Source organism: Ceratosolen solmsi, unplaced genomic scaffold (genome assembly GCF_000503995.2).
Source record: "Ceratosolen solmsi marchali unplaced genomic scaffold, CerSol_1.0 scaffold2, whole genome shotgun sequence".
Classification (NCBI taxonomy): Eukaryota; Metazoa; Arthropoda; class Insecta; order Hymenoptera; family Agaonidae; genus Ceratosolen; species Ceratosolen solmsi.
Window position 1 is genome coordinate 2,906,826 of NW_011948422.1, and position 26,383 is coordinate 2,933,208.

The 26,383-nt window shown below is 29.5% G+C and overlaps 1 protein-coding gene across 1 annotated transcript; it reads right to left on the minus strand.

Moving 5' to 3' along the window:
* Positions 1-597: 597 nt before the first annotated feature.
* On the minus strand, positions 598-21,182 carry LOC105362002 (uncharacterized). Its single transcript, XM_011499327.1, is given in 31 exon segments — positions 598-805; positions 958-1,036; positions 1,358-1,504; positions 1,567-1,734; positions 1,806-2,449; positions 3,094-3,362; positions 4,267-4,423; positions 4,517-4,700; positions 5,289-5,582; positions 6,773-6,931; positions 7,499-8,016; positions 8,206-8,284; positions 8,518-8,664; positions 8,738-8,911; positions 9,686-9,867; positions 9,950-10,230; positions 10,548-10,915; positions 11,357-11,595; positions 13,077-13,551; positions 14,052-14,207; positions 14,492-15,109; positions 15,522-15,674; positions 15,769-15,936; positions 16,281-16,465; positions 16,564-16,841; positions 16,919-16,965; positions 16,967-17,278; positions 17,469-17,707; positions 19,183-19,648; positions 20,404-20,553; positions 20,625-21,182. Coding segments are annotated over 31 exon segments (8,049 nt in total). The 5' UTR covers positions 21,137-21,182; the 3' UTR covers positions 598-604.
* Positions 21,183-26,383: the final 5,201 nt, after the last annotated feature.

The following is a 26,383-nucleotide window of genomic DNA, read 5'->3' on the forward strand; positions in this document are numbered from 1 at the left end:
TTTTCCATTCGTATTTTACATAATATAATAATATAATTGTATCTTCGTTATGACATAAAGACAGGTATATAAATTTATGCTATTTTATAATTCTTATATCATTATAAGCACTTGGTGAAATATTATCATTGTGCAATTAATAAAAATATTATTATCTTTACATTATAGTTCAATTACATAAAATTAAAAATTTCGCTGTACATAAATTTTACAACCGATATCGGTTGAGTACCACATTTTTAAAATATTCGCCAGTGCCCATTATTCTCTATTCATAGAAGGAGTCTGGCCAAATACTTCATATTGTTAATAAAAATGAAAGCAAGAATAATACGGCAAAATATTTCATGTTTTCAAAACTCTCTACGGAGCTTAGCCAAATTTTAGCTGTAATTTGTAAATGTTCATTAATCATAACAATGTTGCTATTGACAGCGGATAATAATAAAATTGTATTAATTTGCTATATAATTCTTTTTATTTTCCTGCAGTCGAATTTCGTGTACAAGAACATGCATCACGTATCTCATGAAGATTAATTTCAAAAGAAAAAGAAAATTATAATTACCAATAATATAATACATAGTGACGATGGCCTTCTATCCTAATATAAATTTTCACGTCGATTATATGAATTAAATTTTGTCATATCATTTGTATGATGTCTGTAATTCTTTGACAGCCAGGCATTTATTTTACCAGAATATTGATTCGACCAATTGAGGTTGAACTTGGCTATCTTAATAGTTGTTTTTAGGGAACTTTGTATTTCAAATGCAAAAACCAAATTTGACAATTTTTCCAACTGAAATTTTAAAGCATTACATGTATTATTAAATATACATACGTATATATATATATATATATGCAAAAAAAAAAAAATGTTGATGAATCTTTACGTATTAATAAAATCTTAATTGTGAAAATTTGTTACTTAAAAATAAAAGATATTCTTACGAGAGATATTTGTGCGCTTGAAGAGATATAGGAAGCCATATTTGTGAAAAGGGATCCAATTTCTTCCCAATTTCCAAAGCTAGCATTTTTTTAGAAATGAAAATAATAGTTTATGAATTAGTTACAATGAAGAAATTATTATTTGCAGAAATGTTTCAATTATTATAAATGTGGGATTACTAAAATATCATAATACGAGTTTTTTTTTTTTTTTTTTCGTTTTTTTTTTCCGAGTTTAAAGAACAATAATATAGATCTGTATTGAAAATTGTCAAGGCTAGAAATGTAAAATATCAAACGGTTTCATAAAAATTCCCAATTCTTTAACTATTTTAATTTTGCTTTCGATATTATATTAATGAGAATCAATAAGAAATAAACTTTATGACTTATAACTCACTAAGTATATAATTTCAGAATATTGCTTGCGAAATAGGTAATAGCTGTTTGCAAACCCACATCACCAGAGCCATAAATCGTGAACAAAACAGTTTGTATATCTTGACGACGGATTTTCGAATCCGATGATATAACAAGGTCCAAATACCTATTGTAAAAGTAATAATTATTATAATTTCATAATTTTAACTTTAAGTGTTTAGAATTTACCTTCTAATAAGCGTTGAATTCTTCGAGCAACCAAGACCTTTGAGTATCGCTAAATTTTGCGTTGACAATTTTGATTTCAAGTATTTATTCCACAATATGCTCCAGTCGTTCGACGATCCATGTTCTATGGCCGTGCAATAAACAACATTCGCTATATTGGGTGAAACTCTGAAATTAAATACAATTTTAATTTGTAATAAAGACACAGATGTAAGGACAATTTAAAAATTTAATTTTACGTCGATTTGGTAAAGTAAATCTTGGATTGTTTTATACAATCACTGTGCCCGTATTTACAAGCTACACCCAATATAAGTTCTCTATTAAGTTGTGTTGCAGTACTGTCTGTTTCCAGATCTTCTTCAAATCCAAGCTCTGCATAAATATTATTAACTAATGACAAAATATAACGAGCATAAAGGCGTTTAGTATCCGCTTGACCCTCGATCCTCTGTGAAAGGTAATTCAGCCCATTGAACAATGATTTCCATGATAGATAATTCGTCTCTCGAATCAGATATTTCGTAATGTCAAGAACGATTTCATAATCAAGATAACCAGCTCTAGCCAAATTAAAAGAGTCATCTAATATCTGAGCACGATTGACCACTTCTATGTTTGAGAATTTTTCGCTGTTCAGAATTGCGGTTAGTCGGTGCCAATTCTCCACATTGTAATTGATACGATAGAACCCACATTCTTGAATATTAACAACAAACCACGTATCAGTTGGTCGCAATATTATTTGCTTCTCTTCATTGCCGAGCCAAAATCGTGGTACTGTATTTTGAAAATCAGATTCACTTTCAGTTGTGTAGGTTATAGGAATCCAGTATACTTTCTTCTTATCAGATTCGTTGGAAGATGATGTGAGAAATCGTTCCTAAAATAATTAAACATTTTTATTCTAGTAGAAATTATACGTGAAAATTTACATTATTCTATTATCCTTTATAAACTAAACTTGAAACAAATACTAAAATTAAAATGATTAAAGATTAAAAATAATAAGTGAAATACATTGATATTAAAATGCACGTGCCAGTTTTGCAAATCCTTGTGTATTTATACAGTAGCGAATTAACTAAAAATATCTTACGTTTATGACGTATATGAATTATTTTATTAATATTATAATCAATGATTAAAACACAAAGCATTCATAATTCAGAAGAAGTAGCTCTAATTAAAAGCGCAAATAGATTATGGATCAATCCAACATATTATACAAAGTTATTATTATCATTAATGAAATTGCATAATTCCCATTTAATTTTGCTTAAATTAAAATTGATATACTTTATAAATTAGATTAAAACAAGTTACTGTGATAAATATCGCAATGAATATGCTATTTTATAATTTGTAATTACTATCATAAGAGAAAACATGAAATATAAAATACTTTTCTACTTCTAATTAATGTCTTTTTATCATTAAAGATTTTATTCGACTCAATTAATTTCAATTAATCAATAAAATAGCGATACATAGCATTTTAAGTTTATCAATAATTTTTCAATATACCTGAGAGAAGAAGACAGTGTTACCGACACGAGTAGCGTTAACAATTGGATATCCTGCTTGCGACGTCCAGCTATTTATAAAAGTACCTGCATCGACTTCTAATCCTCCCGGAAGTTCAATTTCTTCTGCATCTATTGCAGCTTGAAATTCATTGATGATGTACTCTGGTCTTGCAGTTCTGTATTTGTAATTATTTAGGTAATTCTTCAATGCTTGGAAGAAGATCTTGCTACCAAAGGTGTGATGTAACATTCTTAATACGGCCGCAGCTACACAATTAATAGATTAGTCAATTTATTAATTAGCGCAGAGTTAGATTAGCAAAGTTTGCTTTGTAAATCAATAGATATCTGTATTGTTGTTTCCTCGATAATTAATTTATTGAATATATATATATATATATATATATACATAATTAAAAATAATATTAAATTGTTTTAAATGAGACTTATAAATAAATGAACCATCCAGATATTCAAATTCATATATATATATATATATATATATATATACTACTTGAATAAAATTGAAAATGTTTAATTCTTACAAAAATCTAATAAAACTTATAATTTTTCAATGTAACTAAAATTAATTTAAATTATAAGTATTATTAAATAATTAAGTCAACTAATATAACTTTATTAAATAAATACTTAATTATGTAAAAAATTTATTTCAAACGCATGTGAAAATTAAGATTATCTTTAAATTTAGGCGTGAAAGAAGAATTGAATAAATAATATTTTAATTTTGAATATAATGGGAAATAAAATGAAGTTTGATAAATACTATATAGTAAAAATAATAAAAATAAAATGGAAAAGGCAAATATTTGGAATAGATATTTAATTTATGCAAACAGTTATTAATTTACTAAATACGTCTATTGTTGGCATTGAATTGAAAATCATTTTTCTTATATCAAAATACTATAAGATGAAAATAAACCAGATTTAACTTTCAATATAATTATTTTTTTCAATAGGAATCACTTACAAATTGTAATTCATCAAATTTTAAATTACCTTTAAAATGACACTCTTCTAATAAATTATGAAAATATTATGAAAACCAAGTAGGAAGTCATTTTTTACTGTGGTAGATAAGGTATTGTGGTCTACTAAGTACTAATTTTGTGAAATACAGTAAATAGATTTAAAGTTTAATTCTTACATTTTGCATAAGCAATTTTGTCGAATGCCTTTTCTACTTGGGACTGCGTATTAACATGATTATTCATAGGATGTGAATTTTGTGATGAGTCAACATCAAGTGCAGCATGTGTATTTTTAATTACAAATTCCTTTAATACTTGCCAGGTAGGCTCAATCTATATATTCAAAGCATATGTATAGATAGAAAAATATTTATAGCTTTTAAGTATAATAGTCCTAATGCAATGTTGCGAATATTTAAGTTTTACCGTATCAGTGATTAAATATGCAAGATATTCAGCAAATCCTTCATTGAGCCACGTGAAATCCCACCATTCGCAAGTAACTAAATTACCAAACCACATGTGAACAAGTTCGTGAGAGATTATAATATTAACGTATCGCTTGAATGATGCGGAAGTTTCCTGTGCATCGTACGTAAGACCATACTCTCTAAAGAGGAATTTTTTTGCATTAAACTATGGTTATCTTCAAATGTTGTTTATTACGACGTATCTTGTGTTTCGAAAGGGTAAAATTTAATAATTGGATTATTGAAAACGATGTCTTTTAAATATCACAAGAAATATCTCTAAAGATTCATTCATTTGGGATTTATTATGCATTCAGTGTACAATATGCCAATGGAGTAAATGTAATTGAAAATTCATCAATTTTCGAAAAACAATATTTTATATGCACTATTATATTAAATAAGAATATGGTAATTTATTGATACACAAAACTATAAATGGATAAATGAGATTGGAATTCATATTCATCCTATAATATTATTAAATATTAAATAATTAAAATAAAAACAAAAAACAAAAAAAAAACAAAAAAAAAAAAAAAACTTTTCAGTATTTAAAGTGAAAATGAAATTAAAATAGTAAATATTATTTACCATAAAGTTGATAATAATAAAGCGTAAATATATATTATTTTATCGATGATATTATTTTTAGTATTTAACAAACTATCCTTTCAATGTATTTATATTTGATAATGAAATACACGTTTTATCGTAATAGATCGTACCTGAATGTTACGAGACCCCAATTTTCCATAGCTCCTTTATTAAAGTCAGGAACAGCAACGAAATTCATTTCTTTTAAGGGATAAGAAACCTGCGTGAAATTCTCCAAAATCTGTAAAGCCTTTTGTCCAACGTCATATGAATATTCCATATAGTTGATTAATTGCGGTTTAGACCACACCGATAGTTTTGATTTCGTTTCAGGATATTTTTTGAAATCAGATACGACGAAAGCCAAAGTATAGGGTGACATTTTAACGGTTGTCTCATAATCGTCCCAAACTTGATCGTTAGTACTACAAATAGTAAAAAGTAGAATTTTAATTTTTTTCTTTGGTATTATTGAAGTTAAAGGATAAAAATCAAATTTATACCACTTTATTAATATGAACATTTTTTTAATACTTGAATCTTATTATATACTTATATCGATTTCATCTTGAATATTTATTCCTTATAAATTTAGCTCATATTGTAATTAATATTTTAGAATACTACAATGGCTTTTTCATACTTAATACATGAATGTCAGACTAAATTAATTATGCAGCAAGCTATTATAATGTATTAAGTATAATTATTATGTTTTAATGCATTTACAGTTTATATACAGTAAAAAATTCCTTTAAAATTATGATAATTAATTTCAACATAAGCGCACTTGTAGTAATATTTAAATTCGACGTATGTGTTGTATATTATTAAAAGTACTAATTAAATTTTATTATAATGCAGTCACAAAGGCATGCAATCATGGTTGTTTATATAATGTAGTCGAAAGAAAGGAATTTACAAAATATATCGAATTTATATGAACTATAGACGTGAGTTAATTTGTTAATGTTTACATTTCTATCTGTACACGGCCCGATTTGCGGTTTGATGTTTTATTCATCATATAATATTTGTCAATTTGTATGGACAGAATTTTATTCAATATGTCGAATCTTTATTTCCCCACCGTTGCTCGATTAATTTGAAAATACTTTTGTTATGAGCTTGAATCGAACGATCAGCTCTCTTGGCTTAAAGACCGCGCAAAGAAATCAAAAACTCAAAATTTAAAAGTAACCCGGGTAATGGAATACGAGCACTCGTGAGTATGATCAATACAATAGTTTGGATCGATACAATAATACTTGGGTAGAAACGCTTGCACAATATGAAAATTAATAAATAAAATTAGCATAATAACGTAAGAAGATTATGCATATTAAACGATCAAAAACATTGTAATATATATATATATATATATATATATATATATAAATATCGAAAATTTTAAATACTTTTGTTTTCAAAAAAACATTGACAACACATAGCATTAACACTATTTATCTGTATGTACGACATTTCGTGCCAATTATGAAACTAAAGAGTGTAATGAAATTCTTAGATTATTAGTTTTTGTTCTGAAATTGCGAGAATCCGTAACGAGCAATTAAAATATAAATGCACCATTGAAAAATATAATATAATGACTTACTCGATGCTCTCTGTAGGCGATGAGCCCATATTACTGAGAGTTCGATATCCCGTTGGCTTTGCAATGTGTACTGTAAACTTTGATTTAAATGACGGCTCGTCGAAGCACGGGAAAGCTTTTCTTGCGTATGTTGGCTCAAATTGTGTAGTTGCTATCCACCTTGATAATACGAGAAATAATATGAGGGACGCTTGGCATTACATTACACGTATCCATAGTTTCGTTATAAATATCTCAATAAAGTCATATTTATGTACATTAAATATGCTCTTCGATATATATATATATATTGCATAATAGATAAAACTTTACTATGGTGTTGAATTAAATTACAAACATTTTTTACATTTCTAGTACTTTTTCAAGTGTCTTAAAAAGGCCTTTTAATAAGAGAAAAATGGCAATTAGTTTAATCACTGATTTTCAGATGTCATGTGAATGAAAAAATAACAGGATAATTTAATTCTCAAAGTGTTCTGTATTATCATTATTTTAACAAATGAAAGTTTTATATGAAAATTGTTATTTATATTACGTGACAGTTCGATTAAATAAACGAACTTTAATAGGATTATTTACAATAACGTATATAGTTATACTTTTATATTAGTACTTATCGTGTAAAATATATGATAAAATTCCAAATTGAAATTGAAATATTACAAACTATGGAAGTCTTTTAATTTTGATGAAAATTTTCCATTTTCAATTTGTTTGTATACCTACTTCTTCTGTCCATTCTCATCGGTATAAGAACTTCTATAAAATCCTGACATATCGTCCCTCAGATGTCCTCGATAATCGAAATTCAATTTAATCCTTCTTCCGGCGTTTATTATTTTTTTGAAATAAATGGTCAATATATTCGTTATCTCGTTATGAGAATAAGACAGAATTTCATACGAATTATCGGACGCGTAAATTTTCTGCATAATTAACTTATCCGAATGAAGGACTATTTTAAATGTATCAATTTTAATATTAATGTCAATTGCGACACTTCCCGTGAATTGGAAATTCTCCTCTTCCAAATATGGCTTGAGATGAATGTCATAATGTTCTGGCGATGCAAATGTTGGTAAACGATAGTTTGAATCATAATCATACTTCTCCATGCATACAATGATTCTTGAAGCTCGCTCTTTGTACCAATTTAATTCGTATTTTGCGCGCTTCAATGAAGATTGAAGGGATTTGCTCATGCTTGGCTTATATTTCGTGATATTAGTGACGAAATGTTCGAACTGAAAAAATTAAAAAATATTTAACTTTCATAACCACAAAGATTTAAATGTATATAAAAAGTGTTGAGTAATGAACATTTGAAATTAATTAGTAAATATACATAGAATAAAAAGCCACTATAAATAACACTGCTCTATGAATAGTGTGAATATTGTCGGAAGAATGTTTGCTAATTGAATTAAACTTACCTGTATAAACATATTATTCGTTGGCAATCGTTTTGATATTGAATTAAAGATATTCTTCATTGTACTATCATCGTTGAAACTGAATATAAAAAGAAAATGTATACATATGTGTGTGTGTGCGCGCGTGCGCGCGTGCGTGTGTGTGTGGGTGGGTGGGTGGGTGGGTGGGTGGGTGTATACATGTATACATTGTAAATTCATGATTTCAAAATAAATATCTCAATATTATAACTCTATTTTCCCAGACCAAAAAAATAAATAAATAAATAAATACAGATATAAGAAATAAGAATATCGTACAAAATATCTTACTATTTATGTATTTTTAAATAATTCGATGACATAAATGTTAAAGCTGTTTTTACTCCAATGACACTGCTGTCAATGATATTGATGAATACTTTTTTAGCATCTTGAAGTCTTATTTGATTACCCGCTGTAATTGTTTTATATAACAATCTGAAAGAAAGTTTATTTAATGTTTGCTTTATCGTCAAATTTATAATTTATGCCACAAGTAATATTTATATACGTCTCTAATTTCGTTGAATTTTCCGAGCATGCCAGTGCTGATAAAATAACCAAGTTTTCCTCGGCGTAATTTGACTTTTCAAATTTCGTCCACAGATAATTCCAGTCTCCCGCTGTTCCATGCCTAATGGCAGTGCAATAAACAAAGCTACGTTGGTTTGCCGGCACTTTGTAACTAAATAACAAAAAACAATAGCATATTAATGTTCATTGTAATTATCTGAATAATCGATTAATATCGATTACTTAAAAATAAGTATATTATTCATACAAATTCGCACGTCGAAGTTATATGATATAAAAATATGATTCATTTGGTTTATTACATTTTTAATATATCTACTGATAAATTTATATCGTTTCGACTCGAGTTTGAAATAGTTTTCAAACGAATTGAAATATTTTTAATTTTTAATTAGAAAAAATGTTGATAGTAATATTTTGAATGTGATGTAATAATGTGAAAGACCCTTTACATTATTTTATAAGCCCTTGAAGGAATATACATAATATATATAATAACGAATTACAAAATTATTTCGTTAAATCGAAATTATCCTTAAAATAATAAATGTAATAAATTTGAAGTCTGACGATTAATTAATAGTGAAAAATCTGTGAGCGTTAATATTATAGTTAAGATAAATTTAATGTTGCAATTTATATACCGTAGAGTCTAAATTTCTAAAGTTTAATCAATCAATTTATTAACTATACCTTGAATGCGCATTTAAATATTATATTTTCAGAAAAAAAAAAAAAAAAAAAAAATCTTGAATATAAAGCTAAAGAGCAAGATACTATTGGAGAATAAATACTTTTAAAATACCCATAAAATGGCGTTTGGAAGACAAATAGGCACAATAATGATAATTGGTCGATAAAAGAGTGTAAACTTTGCATTGTCCCTCTTATCGCAACGGAGTTATAGTTCGAAGAATAACCTTACCTCGGCTCGTGCTGCTCCTTATTAAAAAGCCGAATAGACTCCTTGACGCACATAGCATGACCAAGGCTACATAAGAATTCGAGAACGAGTTTCCTTAAGAGCGTGTCCGCGTAGGGCTCCCTAAATCTATCGACGAATCCTAATCTCTTGAAATTCGGCTCCAATAGGGACAGCACATAGATCTATGAACATCACGATCCGATTGAATTGATGAATCATAAATCATAGATAATGAGAACGCAATGTCGCATGAAAAGTCCGTACCCTATACGAGTCATAAATCTCGGGACGATTGACGAAGCGCTGGGTAAGGTATGCCAAACCATTGTGGGCCGCTTTCCATGGTGCATAGGCAGTTTCGTTGGCGAGGTAACGCAAACCTGCAAAGACAATGTCGTAGTCCAAGTATCCTGCGCGCCCGAGATTCAGCATGTCATCAATTAGGGAGGCTCGATTGATCTCGTGGATGAGGGAGTACTCGCTGGAATTCAGGGCATCGATGATGCGACGCCACATTATCGTGTCGTAGTTCACCCGATAATAACCTATGACAGTTGGACAAACAATTGTTTATTCTCAGTAGTAGCAAACGTATAATGCGCATTGCAATAAAGCGAGATTATTAGTTCTATTTTAATTGAAGTTTTAACGCAGCTACGTACATGAGCTATTAACATCTCTCGATAAAATTAACAATGTTTATTGAAGCCTTAGTCCTCTCACATTTGATAATGAAAATTTAGTTTTTTTCGTGAAAGAGAAGAGAGAGGGAGGGGGAGAGAGAGAGAGAGAGAGAGAGAGAGAAAGAGAGAGAGAGAACATTAATTTACCTAACTCGTGTAATAAATTAAATGAAGCTCACCGGTTTGCTGGATGTTGAAAATTACCCAATCATCGCTGTTTAGATTTGTTATTTGAATGGATTTCGATTTTTTTTCTAGCCAAACAACATTTTGAGTATTTTTAAAGTTGGGGTTACTGCGAGTAGCCCAATTTATTGGTATACTCCATGCAGTTCTGCTGGTTTCATTTATCACCGGTCGTAAGTAAAATCTCGTTTGCGTTAGCGTGGCCTTATTATTTTTAAAAGCAACATTTACTACCGGAAAGCCCGATTGTCGAGTCCAACTATTCATAACTTTAGTTACGTTAAATTTCGTTGCACTATTGGGTTTGATTTCATGTTGGAAGGCAGAGAATAAGGCTTGCGGCGTTCCTGTTGAATATTGCCTATAAAAATAACCCACGTGTATTAATATTTCTTTTAAAAACCAAGTAAAAAAAATTAGATTTTAAAAATTTTACAATATATATATATATATATATATATATATATATATATATACACACACACATTTACACGAGCTCATTAATTTGCGATACCATATACAATTTTTAATTAATTAATCCGTCGCAATTGTGATACCATAGTATATGAACAAAAGAGACTTGTATCTTTATTTGCATATAATTGCTGAATAATCAAGGACATTTTTAAATTAATAAATTAATAATACGCTATGTATAATTAATATAATGAAATATGTCGAAATATTTCACGTAACTCTTAATGATATATATTCCTAATATAATAATATATAACAAAGGCTTTATGAAAAAAATAATATATATATATAAGTATGTGTGATTTCATAAATATTATATATGTACCGGTCTTGGAGATAATGATTTAAGGCGTCGTAAAATGTGTCCGATCCGACCAATTTTTCCATCATTCTAATTAAACTTCCAGCTTTGCCATACGATATTTTATCAAATATCGCTTTGATTTCACTGGGACTGTAGACTTTGTGAGTGACTGGATGTGTACTCCCCGACGCGTCAAGTGAAAATGATGTTTGCAAGTGATCGACAACAAATTGTGTTTCCAAATTCCACAAAGCTTCAGCCTAACAGTCGTATATTTGAAACACATTGATTGTTAGAATAATTAGAGATAGATACATATTTAGATAATAAATCATGCTAAATCGCAATAAAATTGAACATCGTTTATCCTCACATACCTCATATTAATCTGAAATTCTTACTTTCATTGCATTAGTAGGTTTTTCTGTATATATTAGATATAAAAATTTTTCATTTATTATGAACTATTAATAATAATTCACGTAGTATCTAATGTAAATTTTTGAAAAGTTTAAGATCCTAATAATTTTTAAACATTAATACGAAGAAAGAAATTAATTTTGTTTTTTGTTTTTTAATCCTTAATAATACAGTCTTTCATTTAATAATGATTAAAAAATAGATAAATTAATATTTTTCTATTGGCAATGTACATAAATAAGCCACGCGTACCATTTAAATGCGTTTAAACGCATCAATGTCAAATATAAAATAAAAAATGAAATTTATTAATTAAAAGTCTAGTGTCCTTCTTAACGGTACATTAATCTCTCGAGTGGGTCTGACGAGTGAAGTTTATGCAGTGTAAATAATAAATTTAAAAAAGATTGAAACGAAGTAATTTTTATATCGTTGCGGTAAGGTGCTTAAGATGTGCACGAGAAACTTATAAAAGATGCTGTAGGCGTTGACTAGATAGGTACTTATCATTAACGGCTAAACGTCTTTATATGGGATTAGTATGCATTTTAGATTGCATGGCAACTAATTCTCTAGATTTATTGGAATATGCACAGAATAGAAACGAACAAATAGAATGAAAAATGAACTCTTAAGTTAAAGTAAACTTTATTTCATTACATTAATCTTTATTCCCGTAGAATGCTTATTATTCCATTTGTACAATTATGGATACATAAAACATTTATCTAATTAAGTTTTGTATGTTCTCGAAATATACTCAACGCAATCGTATTTTATATATTATATATAATGTCGAATCTTTTTATACATCAAGCTTTATGTCTTTTATATCATTTGATCGGATTTGGAATACAATAAGCATTCCCCTTTCAAAGCCCTTACAAATAAAGTCTTTTTATTCCAAAGATAATTAACTTCACGCAAATATACATGAAGCATCGATTATACACATCATTCGACATGCAATTCTCTACTTTATAAACACACGCCTATTTTCATCCTTTCTTCGCAATTTCTTCTGCTCCTACCTCGTTAATATCATAAAGTTAATCTCTACTTTCCGTACTTACTTGTTTCAATTAATATTTAATGAGGAAAGTGCAGATTAAGCAACTGTTTCCTAAAATGTTAATAATAATACCGTTTAATATTACCTAATAATTCGGCTAATGCACGGATAATGTGTGAATTAGGATGAAATTTGGCGTGAAATAAAAAGTGAGAGGCCGATGTGACGATAGTGCTCATGCTCGTATTGCCGAGTGAAAGTGCAGACAAGGGGACTCAAAGTCCCGAGGAAGCGTCGATCTTAACTTACGTCGCTATGGGCGTGATACTGGAAGTATCTCGCGAAGCCTTCGCTAAGCCACAGATAATCCCATCGAAGCGGACTGACTAGATTGCCAAACCATTGGTGTGCAATTTCGTGGGCGATGATATTGTGCACCGCCTGCTTCGATGTGATGCTCGAGCTTTCTCCCCCGTCGTACAACATGTTAGTCTCGCGATATGTAATTAGGCCCCAGTTCTCCATTGCGCCGGATACGAAATCCGGTAGCGCGACCATATCCAGCTTGGGAAGCCCGTAAGAGATGCATAATCTCGTCTCCAGGAACTCGATTATCGGCTGCATAACCTCGAGCGAGTAGGAGAGATACTGGGCCATCGGAGGGCTTGCCCAGACACCGTAAACCCGATCGTCGATGGTGTGCTGTTGATACTGGAAATCACTTACCACTACAGCCACCAGATACGTTGACATCACTGGAGTCTGGTGGAATTTCCAAATTCCGCTGAAAAAGGCTTCGTATAAGGCCCTCGTTGTTTCAATTTTACAAAAAAATACTTTCAACGTAATTAAAGAATTTCATTTAAATATCTACTTCGTTCCAGCCTGTTTCAAATCAATGCTAAATATGTGCGTGCGCGCACGTGTGGGTGCGTGCTAGTCTTTAATATTTCGTTAAGTTATTAATTATTAATTTTTAATATCTTGTGCTCGTATTTCACGCGAGGTTGCGTGGATCTGTGAGAGCGTGTATTCGCGCGTGCGCCTCTCCGTACGCGAGTGCCTTATCAATAATAACTTTTTTCATATCAATACTATTTTTTGCGTGTTTGTTTGATGAATCCTTGCAGATCGTACACAAAAAGGATGCACGCACGAGAAAATGACGTAATATCAACGGTGCACGAAGTTTGCAAACGTACGAACTTTCTTCTAATGTAACGATCGACGAGATTAATGGGAAAGCTCATCGTCGAGAAATAATGATTTCATGAATACACTCACGTTGCCGACTGTGATTTAACCGGCATATTACTAATGGCGGTATAATACTTCGGTACAGCTACACTTATGTCGAAAGTAGATTTCAGGGCGGGTTCGTCGAAGCAAGGGAACACTTTTCGTGCAGCCACTGGCTCCAAATGCGTTGCGGCCAACCATCTAAATGAAAATGAAAGCTTTTTATTGCGGTTTAAAGTTATTTGGATTAGAGAGCGTTAAAAGGACTTCCTTCCTCCTTTATAAATAATGCGTTGCTCTGAGAGACAGAGTTTCTTTTTCTTATTTTTTTTTTTTTTTTTAACTTTCAGAGTTATAATTGTAGTCGAAGGTAATTAGTATTGGATACTTTATATTAACATTTATAACTATAATTTAATATGAGTAATTTAATATTGGCTTTAAAAAAAAAATAAAATAAAATATCTAAACATTTTTATACATACCGAGTTTGATTATTCCTAGTATAAGAGCTTCTATAGAATCCCCTCATGTCTGTGTTTAGTACTCCTGTATACGCTATGTTAATGCTAATGTCTGTACCAGTTTTGATCGGCTTTTCCATAATAATAGTCAAGAAATGATATTTTTCCATTTGCGATACATTTAATACGGCTAGCTGGTGGGGAAAATCATTTTCCTCGTTAAATTGATAAACCTTCAAGTCATTGATCGTCAATTGATCAGCGTGAAGTACAATTTTCCTTGTGCTTTTATTTACTTTGGCAAATATTTTAACTATACCGTTGAAAGTGAAATTGTTCGGAATGATGAAGGGGGCCAAATGAATCGTATAAGCACTAGGAATTATGTTATCAGGCAGTTGGTAAGCCGTGTGACAATCATCAGAAGCTATCGAGTTGATTATAATGGGAGAGTATTTATTAAACCAATCAAGCTCGAAATTTGCAATTTTTAAAGTCTTTTCTATGGAAGGTTTGATGGAATTGAGGTAGGTTTCATTATTGTTCAATAGCTTTTCGACTTTGTGAATTAGCTTTTCCGTTGGATGCCACTGCAGCGCTCCCATAATGAAGTTTCCAATTTCATCAAAACTATTAAAGCTATACAATATTAATTTTAATTTATAATTTCTAATGTTATTAATTCATTTAATTAAATACATTGTTATTAGAGTACTAGAATTAATATTCTTTATGTAAATCGAAGCATCTCTAATATCTTTATGATTGAAAAAAGTTCCATGAAAAAAGGATTATTTATCATAATTTTCAAACTCCTAAAACCTTTCCGTTACTTAACATTTCCCATAATAACAAGAGTAATGTAGCATTTAATTAGTTATTATGAACATTTTCTGGCAAATTTTATTCGATATTTCATATTTTTTATGTTATTAATGTTTCTGTTCCGAAAAAAAAAAAAAAAAAAAAAAAATTTCTAATTATTTATAATTTTTTAGATTGACTTTTTTCAAACTTTCCTATGATTAAAACTTTAAATTAATTTACTTACTATTTAAAAATATTTTTGTTATACTTTTCAATAAAGTCAATCATAAATTCTGCCCCTTGTTCATCTTTAGTATAAATTCCGCTGAAAAGATTTGTAATATCTTGCTTGCGTATGTAACTATTTTTAAATCCTGTTAAGGCTATTAAAAGATATCTAAAATGAAAGAAGAAGAAAAAGAAATTGAAGAAAATTTGATGTTTTTATGATTAACAAGGAAGTTTTGAATTCTAAATCCATTATTACTAACTTTTCAAGTATTTTAGTATCCCTGGAGCAGCCAAGTGCATATAAAATATTCACTTGCTCCGTTGCGACATTGGAACTTTTATATTTTTTCCACAAAAATTCCCAATCAGCGGTGCTACCATATTTTATTGCGTTACAGTATGCCACTGATCTTTGATTTTTCGAAATGCTGCTTGGCAAAATTAATTTATAATAGACAGTCATTATATCATCAATGTGTACAAGCTAAACTAAAGTATCGAGCACGAATAAAATCTACTTAAAAGCATTATTATTAATTCAAATGAATGTTAAAAGATTGTAATTTAAAAATACATCGTTTCAAATTACTAAACGATTATTAATTAAATGTGCGTAGGCCGATTTGATTTATTTGCAATTAAACTCAATAATAGGACGTATGCTGTCTATTGAACTTATCAAACAATATAATTTCCATGCATTGCTAGGAATAGCAAAAGTCTTAGATTAAATGGATTTTAAAGAGCAGAATGCTCTAAGCTTTATACTTACGGTATATTCTTATTTCTCCATTCTGAAAAGTAAGTTTGAGATTTTTCGATGCACTCGGGATGCTCGAGCTTACAAGCTCTATTATTAATTGTTTGTCGCAACAAAATTGTAAATTGATCATCTGCCAAATTATCATCGAAACCTATTTTATTGTATATATTTGCAAATAAAGACATCGCATATTTCTGCAAATGTATTAAACACAATGTAAAGGTGAAAAATGTGATAAGTATGATTTATAATTGAGGGATTGGAATTGCAAATTACTTTGCAAAAAACTCACTTTGAAAATATCATAATCAGGACTTGTGCTGAACCTTCTAATCAAATAGTCTAGTCCTGAAAAGACGGACTTGAAAGGCAAGTAATTTGTTTCTCTTTTAAGGTATTGAAGTCCTTCAAGAGCGATTTCATAGTCAAGTATTCCAGCTCTCGCGAGATTTAGCAAATCATCCACAATAGCGGCGCGATTCAATTCGTGAATCTTTTCAAAATTATCGCTCTTTAGAACGTGGATAATTTTCTTCCATGTATCCTTATCGTACTGTACGCGATAAAATCCTAAAGCAACGCCACGATCAATGTCATATTTGTGTTGATTATGTTAAAGGAGCATCCGTTCGTATTTCTTTACAAACCTATAGATTGCACGTTAATAATCATCCAGTCCTCGTCTTTATTTTTATTTGGTATCGAGCCAGTAAACTGGTTTTGTCGACTGACTTGTGCTGTTAGCTTGACTCGACAGCGTCCAGGTTATTGGCACCCACCACGTCGAATCGGAAGGCACAGTATTTTGATTTTGAAGCAAGAATCTCTGTTGGCTGAATTTAATGCAATCGCGCTTAATGGTCACTGTTATGTATGGGAAACCGGGTTGGTCCGTCCAAGTTTTCATGATCGTAGCGACGGATAAATTGAATTTCGAATGTTGATTGGCATCTATACGCTTTTGAAGTGCTTTCCATAAATCATGGGGCATGGCTGATTTATACTTTCTGCAAAATTTATCCAAGTTCTTTTCTTACATCTGGATAAATGTTTTCCAATATACGAGAGCAATGAAGGGGGAAAAAGAAAGATAAGCCCTAACGATTTACTAGTTAAATTATTCACTACACTTTATAAGCTCAATATTGCAATTATAATTTATAGATTAGATATTATAATCAATAGATTTATATGTACCTATCTTTTAAATAAGCACGTATTGCAGAATTAAATATATCCGTTCCAAAGGTATGCTCCATCATCCGTACAATACTTGCACCTTTAGAGTAAGTAATGATACCTCCCATCTTTCTAATCTCTGCTTGGGAAGATACGGCACGCGTCATTGGTACAGAATTTTCTAAGCTATCGGTGTTTAAAGCAACTTGGTACTGCTCAACCAGGAATTGTTGATTCATCTTCCAGCTACTTTCTATCTATTGCATTATTATTACAATATTTCGATTAAAAAGAAGAAGAAGAAGAAAAAAAAAAATATATATATATATATATATATATATATATATATATATATATATAGTAATATTTGTTGTTAATAAAGTAATTAATAATGACTGTTGACCGTAATATTTATCATAATAGTGTAATGTACTAAACATATATATTTTAACTAATAATGGATTCATCATAATCCGTGTAATGGAAAAATTTTTCTTCATATATTATATATTTATAACGATTGCTGATATGTTGTAAATTGATTATACAAGTCAAATCAATATTTTTAAAACGTCGATTTTAGATAAAAAATAGTTACTCTGACGACATAATGTGATAAAATTAAGTTTATGTGCAAAATTGCATCTTAAATATATTTATCCAATTGCATTCACGTGTGATATTCGTAAATAAATGAAATACTTTTTTACAACAGTTATAAAGAATTAGTGTAATTGTTAATAATTGTTAATTTGATTAAAAGTGAACGACACAATTTTCTCTTTACGATTGTACATTTACTTATTAATGGTATTATTACTTGTTAACCAATGCAACATAGGCAAAAGTATTCGAAGGTGTATATAACTTTTAGAATATAAATTTTAAATGAAAGAACCTATTAATGCTGTAATATTAATTGCAAAACTATCCTAATGTGTAGGTAATTTTTAGAATTTAACTTTTAAATGAAAGAACATATAAATGCTATAATATTAATTGCAAAAAAAGTTTTCTTTTCGAAGGCATTAATAGAAATACTTCTATTCAACCAAAAGCGATTGCATTAGAAAATTAACAAACTTTTCTTGGCTACGAATACGGTTTGAAGTCGGATATCATTCGTAACACTAAAAATTAAATATGAGCACATTTTCACAGACCTGCTTTCGACAAAATAAACATTTAATTATTCACGTAATTTTTATTTATAACGATAAGGTTTGACCAGTGCTACTTTCAATCAGATAATAAACGTGAACTTTCTTTTATTTGCAAAGCTATAATTTTTAATTGACTGCGAGACATTTGTAACTTAAAAAAAAAAAAAAAAAAAAAAAAAAAAAAAAACTGCAGGAACAAAAGTTCGCAAAAGTTTCAACAGTACAATGCGATAAAAATAGGAGTATAGATTAAAATTAAATACACGGCTAATTAATTTCTCTAAAGTCTATTACCGTTTTAGGTACTAAATTGGAAATTTCAGAAAATTAATTAATATCAATGTTATTGGTGGATTGTGGATTATATAATGCAATTAAGGAATTTCAGAGGCAAAGCCTACGCCGATCGAGCGCACTTCACGTAAATGGGAATTCAGTCTAGAGAGAAAATAGAGCTTCGAGCGAGTATCAAGTTCTCGTGAAAGAGCTCGCAAAAAGCATTACACCAAGGATAAGGGTCTACGTGTCTGGCAATCCAAATGAAAGAATGAACATCGCGCGCATCCCACCTTGTGCATAGCCATGTACTGGTAGTATCTGGCAAAGGCCTCGCTCAACCAAAGATAACTCCACCAGTCGGGCGTGACAAGATTACCGAACCACATATGACTACACTCGTGCACTACGACGGCGGCGATACTCTGCTGAACGGCCGTCGACGATTCGACTTCGTCGTAGAGTAGCGACGTCTCACGGTATGTGATAAGGCCCCAGTTCTCCATGGCGCCGCTCGCGAAATCCGGCAACGCCACCATGTCCATTTTCGGCAGTTGATAAGGTTCGTTAAATAGATCCTCGAAGTAAGCGAGAGCCGCCGCACCGATACCCGAGCTGAAGTGGGTCTGGTTCAGGGCATTTGGCCGAGACCAGATTCTAAGGGACGAGTCGTCCTTGGCCAAGGATGAGAAATCCGAGATTACAAACGCTACCAAATAAGTCGACATGACCACGGATTCGCTAAATATACACCAATTTCTATAAAAAAAAAAAAAAAAAAAAAAAAAAAAAAAAAAGAATGAACAAAAAGTAATTTTAAAGTGGCTGGTACTATGTGCATGAAATCTTCTTGTCTCTATATTGAATCGGATATAAATATATTCGAATATAAATATTTATTTCCGCGATATAAATTGAATTCAGTAACGTGAAAGAGAAAAATTAAAGCCATTAATGTTTAATAAAATAGTTCGTATACAATTACAATGATATAATCAACTTTATTCAAATTAATTTCATTTTCATAAAAATATAATATAATCGATTAAAACTATTATAGCGTTCTTAATTATCCTAGTCGAGTATAATATAATATTCTCTGATATTAATCTTATCATTTATGAAATTTCAATATCTTCAAATTAAACTTATCCATTAGGTTATCCATTGAAAATGAAAAGAAAATGAAATAGAATAAAAAGAAGAAAAGAAGAAAAAAAAAATGAAAAGCATCGCTATAACGGTATAAAGTGAAACAGGAATAATTAAATACATAATAATTAAATGAGTAATAAAATACAAAGTATTAAATGACAAGTAAGTAAAAAATAAATAGTTAAAAGGAAATTGTTTAATGAGAAAGTGGGGAGAGAGCAAAAAATATCTTCAAAATTATTTTTAACATAAATTCTTAAGTATTGACAATAAAGTTCGACTTCGATATTACGAGCTCATACGAGTAGTGTGTGCCAATTTTCTATAAAATAATAAAATAATCAAACGGCGATACAAACCCCACAACTTTTAATGCCATATTACTCAAGCAGCTATACCCTTCCGGTCGGAAAATGCTTATATTGAATGTCGATTTTAAAGCTGGCTCATCGAAGCAAGGAAAAGCATGTCTTGCGTGAGTACTTTCGAATTGAGTTGCTGCTAACCATCTGAGGGAGAATTTGAAAAATTGAATGCATTACGAATTCGAAGAATTTCTCATTGTATAATATAAGCTTACCTCTCTTCTCCATAATCATCGATATACGAACTCTTGTAAAATCCGATCATGTCATCTCGCAATGTACCGTTGAAAATTAGTTGAATGCTAATCTGCTCCGATGGCTGCAGATATTCTGATAAAAAGATACTAAATTTTTCGGTTGTTGTGTTGTAGCTCATCGCGGCAACATTTAATCGTCTGTTATCTGCCAGATTTATTAAGGACGTTACATAGGCTGTCAAATTTCCTAGATGCAGTTCGATCTCCTTAGTATCTTCTATTATCCGTGCATTTATTTTGACGGTGCCATTGAAAGTGAAGCTGGAGAAATTTATCTCGTGGAATTTAATGTCATAGGCTATGGGTATAACTGATTTTAGCAGCCGGTATTCTTTATTTAATAGCAGATCATTATTGTCAGAATACAATATATCGTTATGTTGAATGAAATCGTTTGCGATGCTGAGCGACGAGCCGAGAAGTGTCACCAGCAAGAAAAATACCAAAAGCCCCTTCGGGATGCCCAACATTTTTGCCTCTATTAACAAATTACAAACAAAACTATGAGCGATGATTTTTGTAAATCAAAGTATAATAAATAAGCGAGGAATTAATTACTTTAATATGACAAACGGGAATAATTAACTATCTTTCGCTAAATAACTACCGTTATTGTGAATAGTAAGAAAATAAGCCTGAAAAATGATAATTACTAAAGCAATCATGTAATACTATATTTCAAATAAGTTATGGTTCGATCATTAATAACTTAGTAAATGAAGAGAGTCGGGTATTTAAGTGATTTTATGGGGTCATTGACTTCACAGACATTCAACTGCGTATAGAATTATGAAATTTTATTCCGCATTAGAATTTTAACGAATTCTTTAAAAAAAAAAATAAATAAATAAGTAAAGATGAAAAGATAACAAAATAAAAAAATAAAAAAAAAATAAGAAAAAAATTTATAATTAAATAAGTAATAATCAAAATTGCCTAAAAGATTGAAGCTAAATATGAAAAAATATTCAATATGAATTATTGATGAAAAATTAGAAAAATTATATTATATCCTATTATATCATATAAATATAATAAAGAATATAATATTAGAATGAAATGATAAAATTCAATATTGCTTTTATTCATACTTTACAAAGTTGTATAATTTAAGATCAATCGCATAGAAACATCTCTTCCACTTATTTAATATATTTATTTGACTGCATATATTTATTTTTATTTGACTGCACAAAAATTGGAATAATCATATTCTTTTACGTACAATTATATTTTAATTATGTGGAATGTAAGAATGTTTTAATTAATTGAAAGCTGCATGAATTATATTTATGACTCAAAGTTTTATGTTTTTATAATCGCCAATGTATTCTACTTATATTATGAATTTCATTGTAAAAATTATTATTTAATCCGAAGGATGAAAGTATCACATAATATGTATCACTAAATTAAACCTTACCTTGGTGTAAAATTTTAAATAGAATTATTTTTCACGTGTGATTCTTTATACATATTGTTAATTAATGTATTTTTGTCATTTAGGAATTTTGTCACTTACAACAAATGAAAAGAATTTGAATGCTAAAAGTGAATAATCAACCTTTTTTTTTATCTATATTTTTCATTCAACCTCAAGTATTAAATTAGTCTCGATCTGTACTTCCAATTTCACTTATTCTAAGAGATCGCTAACGATAATAGCAGATCTATATTATTAATATTAAAAATTAGTTATTAAAATTCACGTTGAAAATACGCTTCAGTTAAAAATTCGGATCAATTATATTTAAGGAACTCATATTTTAATATTCATTTTTAGATTCAATTTCAGATTCAAATTCGAATTCAATGGGTCCCATTACAATTTACTCGATAAGAGTGTATTGAGATTTAATAGAAATATATTATAAACAATATTGTTATCAGCATGTTAAATCTCCCGACTATATTATTTCGCATTTTCGTATTATTTTCAAGCGTGAGTGTTGCACACATCAAATTTTATAAAAACATTGGTAAAATAATCGGAAGTACATACCATACGAAACTTCATTATAAATTGTCGATTACAGCCTACAATTTTTTGTAGCTGCGCAATATATTAAAATTAATTTAATACTGCCATTGTCGAGTGCATATCGTTAAATTGCATGAAACAACAATAGAACATCGAAATGGCCAAAGATAGGTAAGACACAATATAGTATTAAATATATTGTAATTATATTAAATCGACTATGAGATAATGAGAATGTACCAATGTAATGGCAATCGTGAGTGAATATTTTCAGTGCCACTAGAGAAGATAAAGAAAGAGGACGCCTGGAAGACCTGGAAGTTGAGGAAACTCATAGGAAAATCATAGATGCGAACGCATAGTTGATACAAGTAGATTAGCCATCGGACAGCGATACCATTATCCGAGCATTTCCTTAAAAATATTGGACACTCACCGAAATGAATCGCAGAAACGAAATTCGTTGGTGAATGATGGCAATATCATGGGCGACCCAATCGCTGATCCCGGCCTGATCGCAAAGCCGAATGCCCGGCTGCAGCGTCGAGGTGTCAGTCAGTCCTCTTCTTCCCCTGGCAACTGAGCTTGAGAGTCTGGCCTGCCTCGTAACGGTCCCGAACAAGTCATCCAACAAGTCGAGCAGCGCCGTACTCTCTATCTATCTATCTCTTTCTCACGCACGCACTCTATATATATATATATATATATATATATATATATATATATATATATCTCTCTCTCTTTCTCTCTCTCTCTCTCAGTCGCGCACGCACGCACGCACACGCGCGCTCAGTGGTCGACCGTTGGCTCGTACAGGTGCTCACCGTCACCGGTGCTGGCCATTTATCGTCGCGAAAGCGCCTCCCACGACTCGACCTTATCTTCCTGCACGCGAAGATGACGATTGCTCTTTATTGGCCCCGAACGGCGGGACTCTCAATCCAGCGGCGATACTTGGACGGATGGAACAGGGCGTAGGCATTAAGAGATGGGAGGTTTGGGCGAGAGGTGTCGATAGACGCCGATAGGATGGGTCGAGGCAGCGCGTACTGTATTCGTTACATTAGCCATTGGCTGCGCTAGTAATTTTGCATAAACTGTAGCATTCGGCACTTGGCAATGATAACTCCCTGATTGAAAATATCCAGCTTGGCTCATTTCATTTTTAATCGTTAATAAAAGGAGATAGTGGAGTTTATGAAAGACCGCGGTTGAGGTTCATCGAATCAAATCAAAATATTCATCAGCCGCTTCAATTTGAGTAATAGCGGAAGACACTTTTAGTCATTGATGATACACACGAGAAATTAAAAATTTTAAAGATCACTCGACGCTAAAATTATGTGCTCCTTACTCCTCTACTTGTATACCTTGACTTTTATATTCGACAATTCTAGGATGTTTTATATGCATATAATTGTAATTTTGGCAAATAAAGCTTCCTTTTTAACGTCTTCGCAGCTCATTATTATAAAACAAAAACAAAAACAAAAAACAAAAAACAAAAAACAAAAAACAAAAAGAAAACAATTAAAAAATTGAGTAACGCATACGACCATTGCTGTAAAAAATAATGTAAAACTCCATATTCTATAAGTCGTATATCCACGAGTGAATTTTTATATTCGACAACTTGTTAAATGCATATTGCTGTATCCTGTGCATTAAAAATTTATAATTTACTCCTCATCTTTCACTACGTTTAATTATTAGAATTACTAAATGTCCGTAGTATTTTTTATTTAATTATAGACTTATCGGAAAGTACTTGAAGAAACACGTAGATTAATGCGATTAAGATCACAACCACGTCGATCGTTATTATAAAATTGAATTACAATGTAAGTTTTATATCTAATAGATAAATTGGTTAAAAATGTTTAAAATTAGCAATTAGAATAATGTTTTTCAAATTGAAATATGAATATTTGTTACACCACAATATTTGTTTTGAATATGAGTTCTTAATAATTATTTTCTTGGCAAATACATATACCCGAGAGAGGAAATTAAACGCCTTTATCCCTATTCTCCATCAATATGTATAATTAGTTCATTCCGACTTTAAAATTTTACTTCCGTAATATCTAGTTTTAATTAATATCTTATACTATAATTAGTCATTTCAAATGCATTACCGTCAAATAAACCAAATGATTATATTACCATTTATGTATTGATTTTATCAATAAATTATCAAGTTAACTCACACTTAAAATCAATTTAAAAACAAATTGATATGAAATTTTATATATAAGAAGAAAAAATGTACGGCAAATATAAAATAAAATTCAATTAAGAATTATAAAAGTGACATAATTGATTTTGCATTTTTACATCATTATTATTTAACATAATTATGAAAAATCTTTATAATGGTATGACACAGGTTTCTAAAAATTAACTTGTTAACAAAGTAATTTAAACGTACTTACGTCTGTAGGTAATATTCAATAAATACCATATATATAATTATAATTAATATTGCAATGATGAACTTGATGAAAAAATTTATTATATTAATTTTATCTATATAAATATAACTACATATAAGCAATAAAAAAAAGTAATGAAGAAAAAAAAATTTAACATATACTATAATCATAAAGTAGCATTATAAACCTGCAATGTAATATAATTTACGCTAAATTTAGTTATTAACTAATTAAAATACAATTTTTTTTTTCTGTTAAAAAAGTAAAGACGATAATAAAATGATAATAAAATGTAACATTTCTACAATTTGAATTATTTATTATTAATTCTTTTAATTTTATAATGTTTACTATTTTAAATATACACATTCAATTAGATAAGTTTAAACTAATATTTAATATTAAAGAATCAAAGCATACAAAGTTTACATACAGATACCCTTTATAATCAATAGACAAGTAAGTAAGAAGTCGATAACCTTGATATGTTCTTTCGCCTTTAGTATCGAAAGTTACAATAAACTCAAGGAAATATTGAATAACATCGACAATTTAATTTTTTAATGCTTTGAGAAATTAAACTATACATAGAGTTGACACTGAATCTATGACGATTATTGATCTAATCAATAAAATATTTAATAAACGTTATTACAAGTATATATATATACATATATATATATATATATATATATATATATATATATGTATAAACTATATTCTTTACAGATTAATATATTTTTATTAATTCAGAAAATTCAGATATCAAAAATTGACAAATACCAATTACGAATATTAATTTCTAAAATAGTAACAATATTCTGAGTTTTAAAACAAGTTATTATTTATAAATGTTATTGGGTACACAATTTTTCTAAAAAAAAAAAAAAATGGCATTTTATTTTTAATGATATTATTATGTAAATACAAATTGATTTTGAAATCTAAGTTAAATATAAATTACAAAAAGTTAAATATGAACTTTTGATACTATGTATATATACTATATAATATATTTCAGATAACTTAATATATTTTATAATACATTTAAATATATTATAATGATATAATGATTTATTATTTAAGTTATTAACTTTAAGTTATTACTTAATGTCTAATACTGCCTTTAAATAAAATTTTATGTTAAATTAAAATATTGAATATAATATTTCTAACTACATTTGATATTATTCTATATTATTTCAAGATTCTATTTATATATAAGGTAATAAATTACACTGATTTAATAAAATAATTAGATATATTTATATATCATAATAGAGATTAATCATTTATGGAGA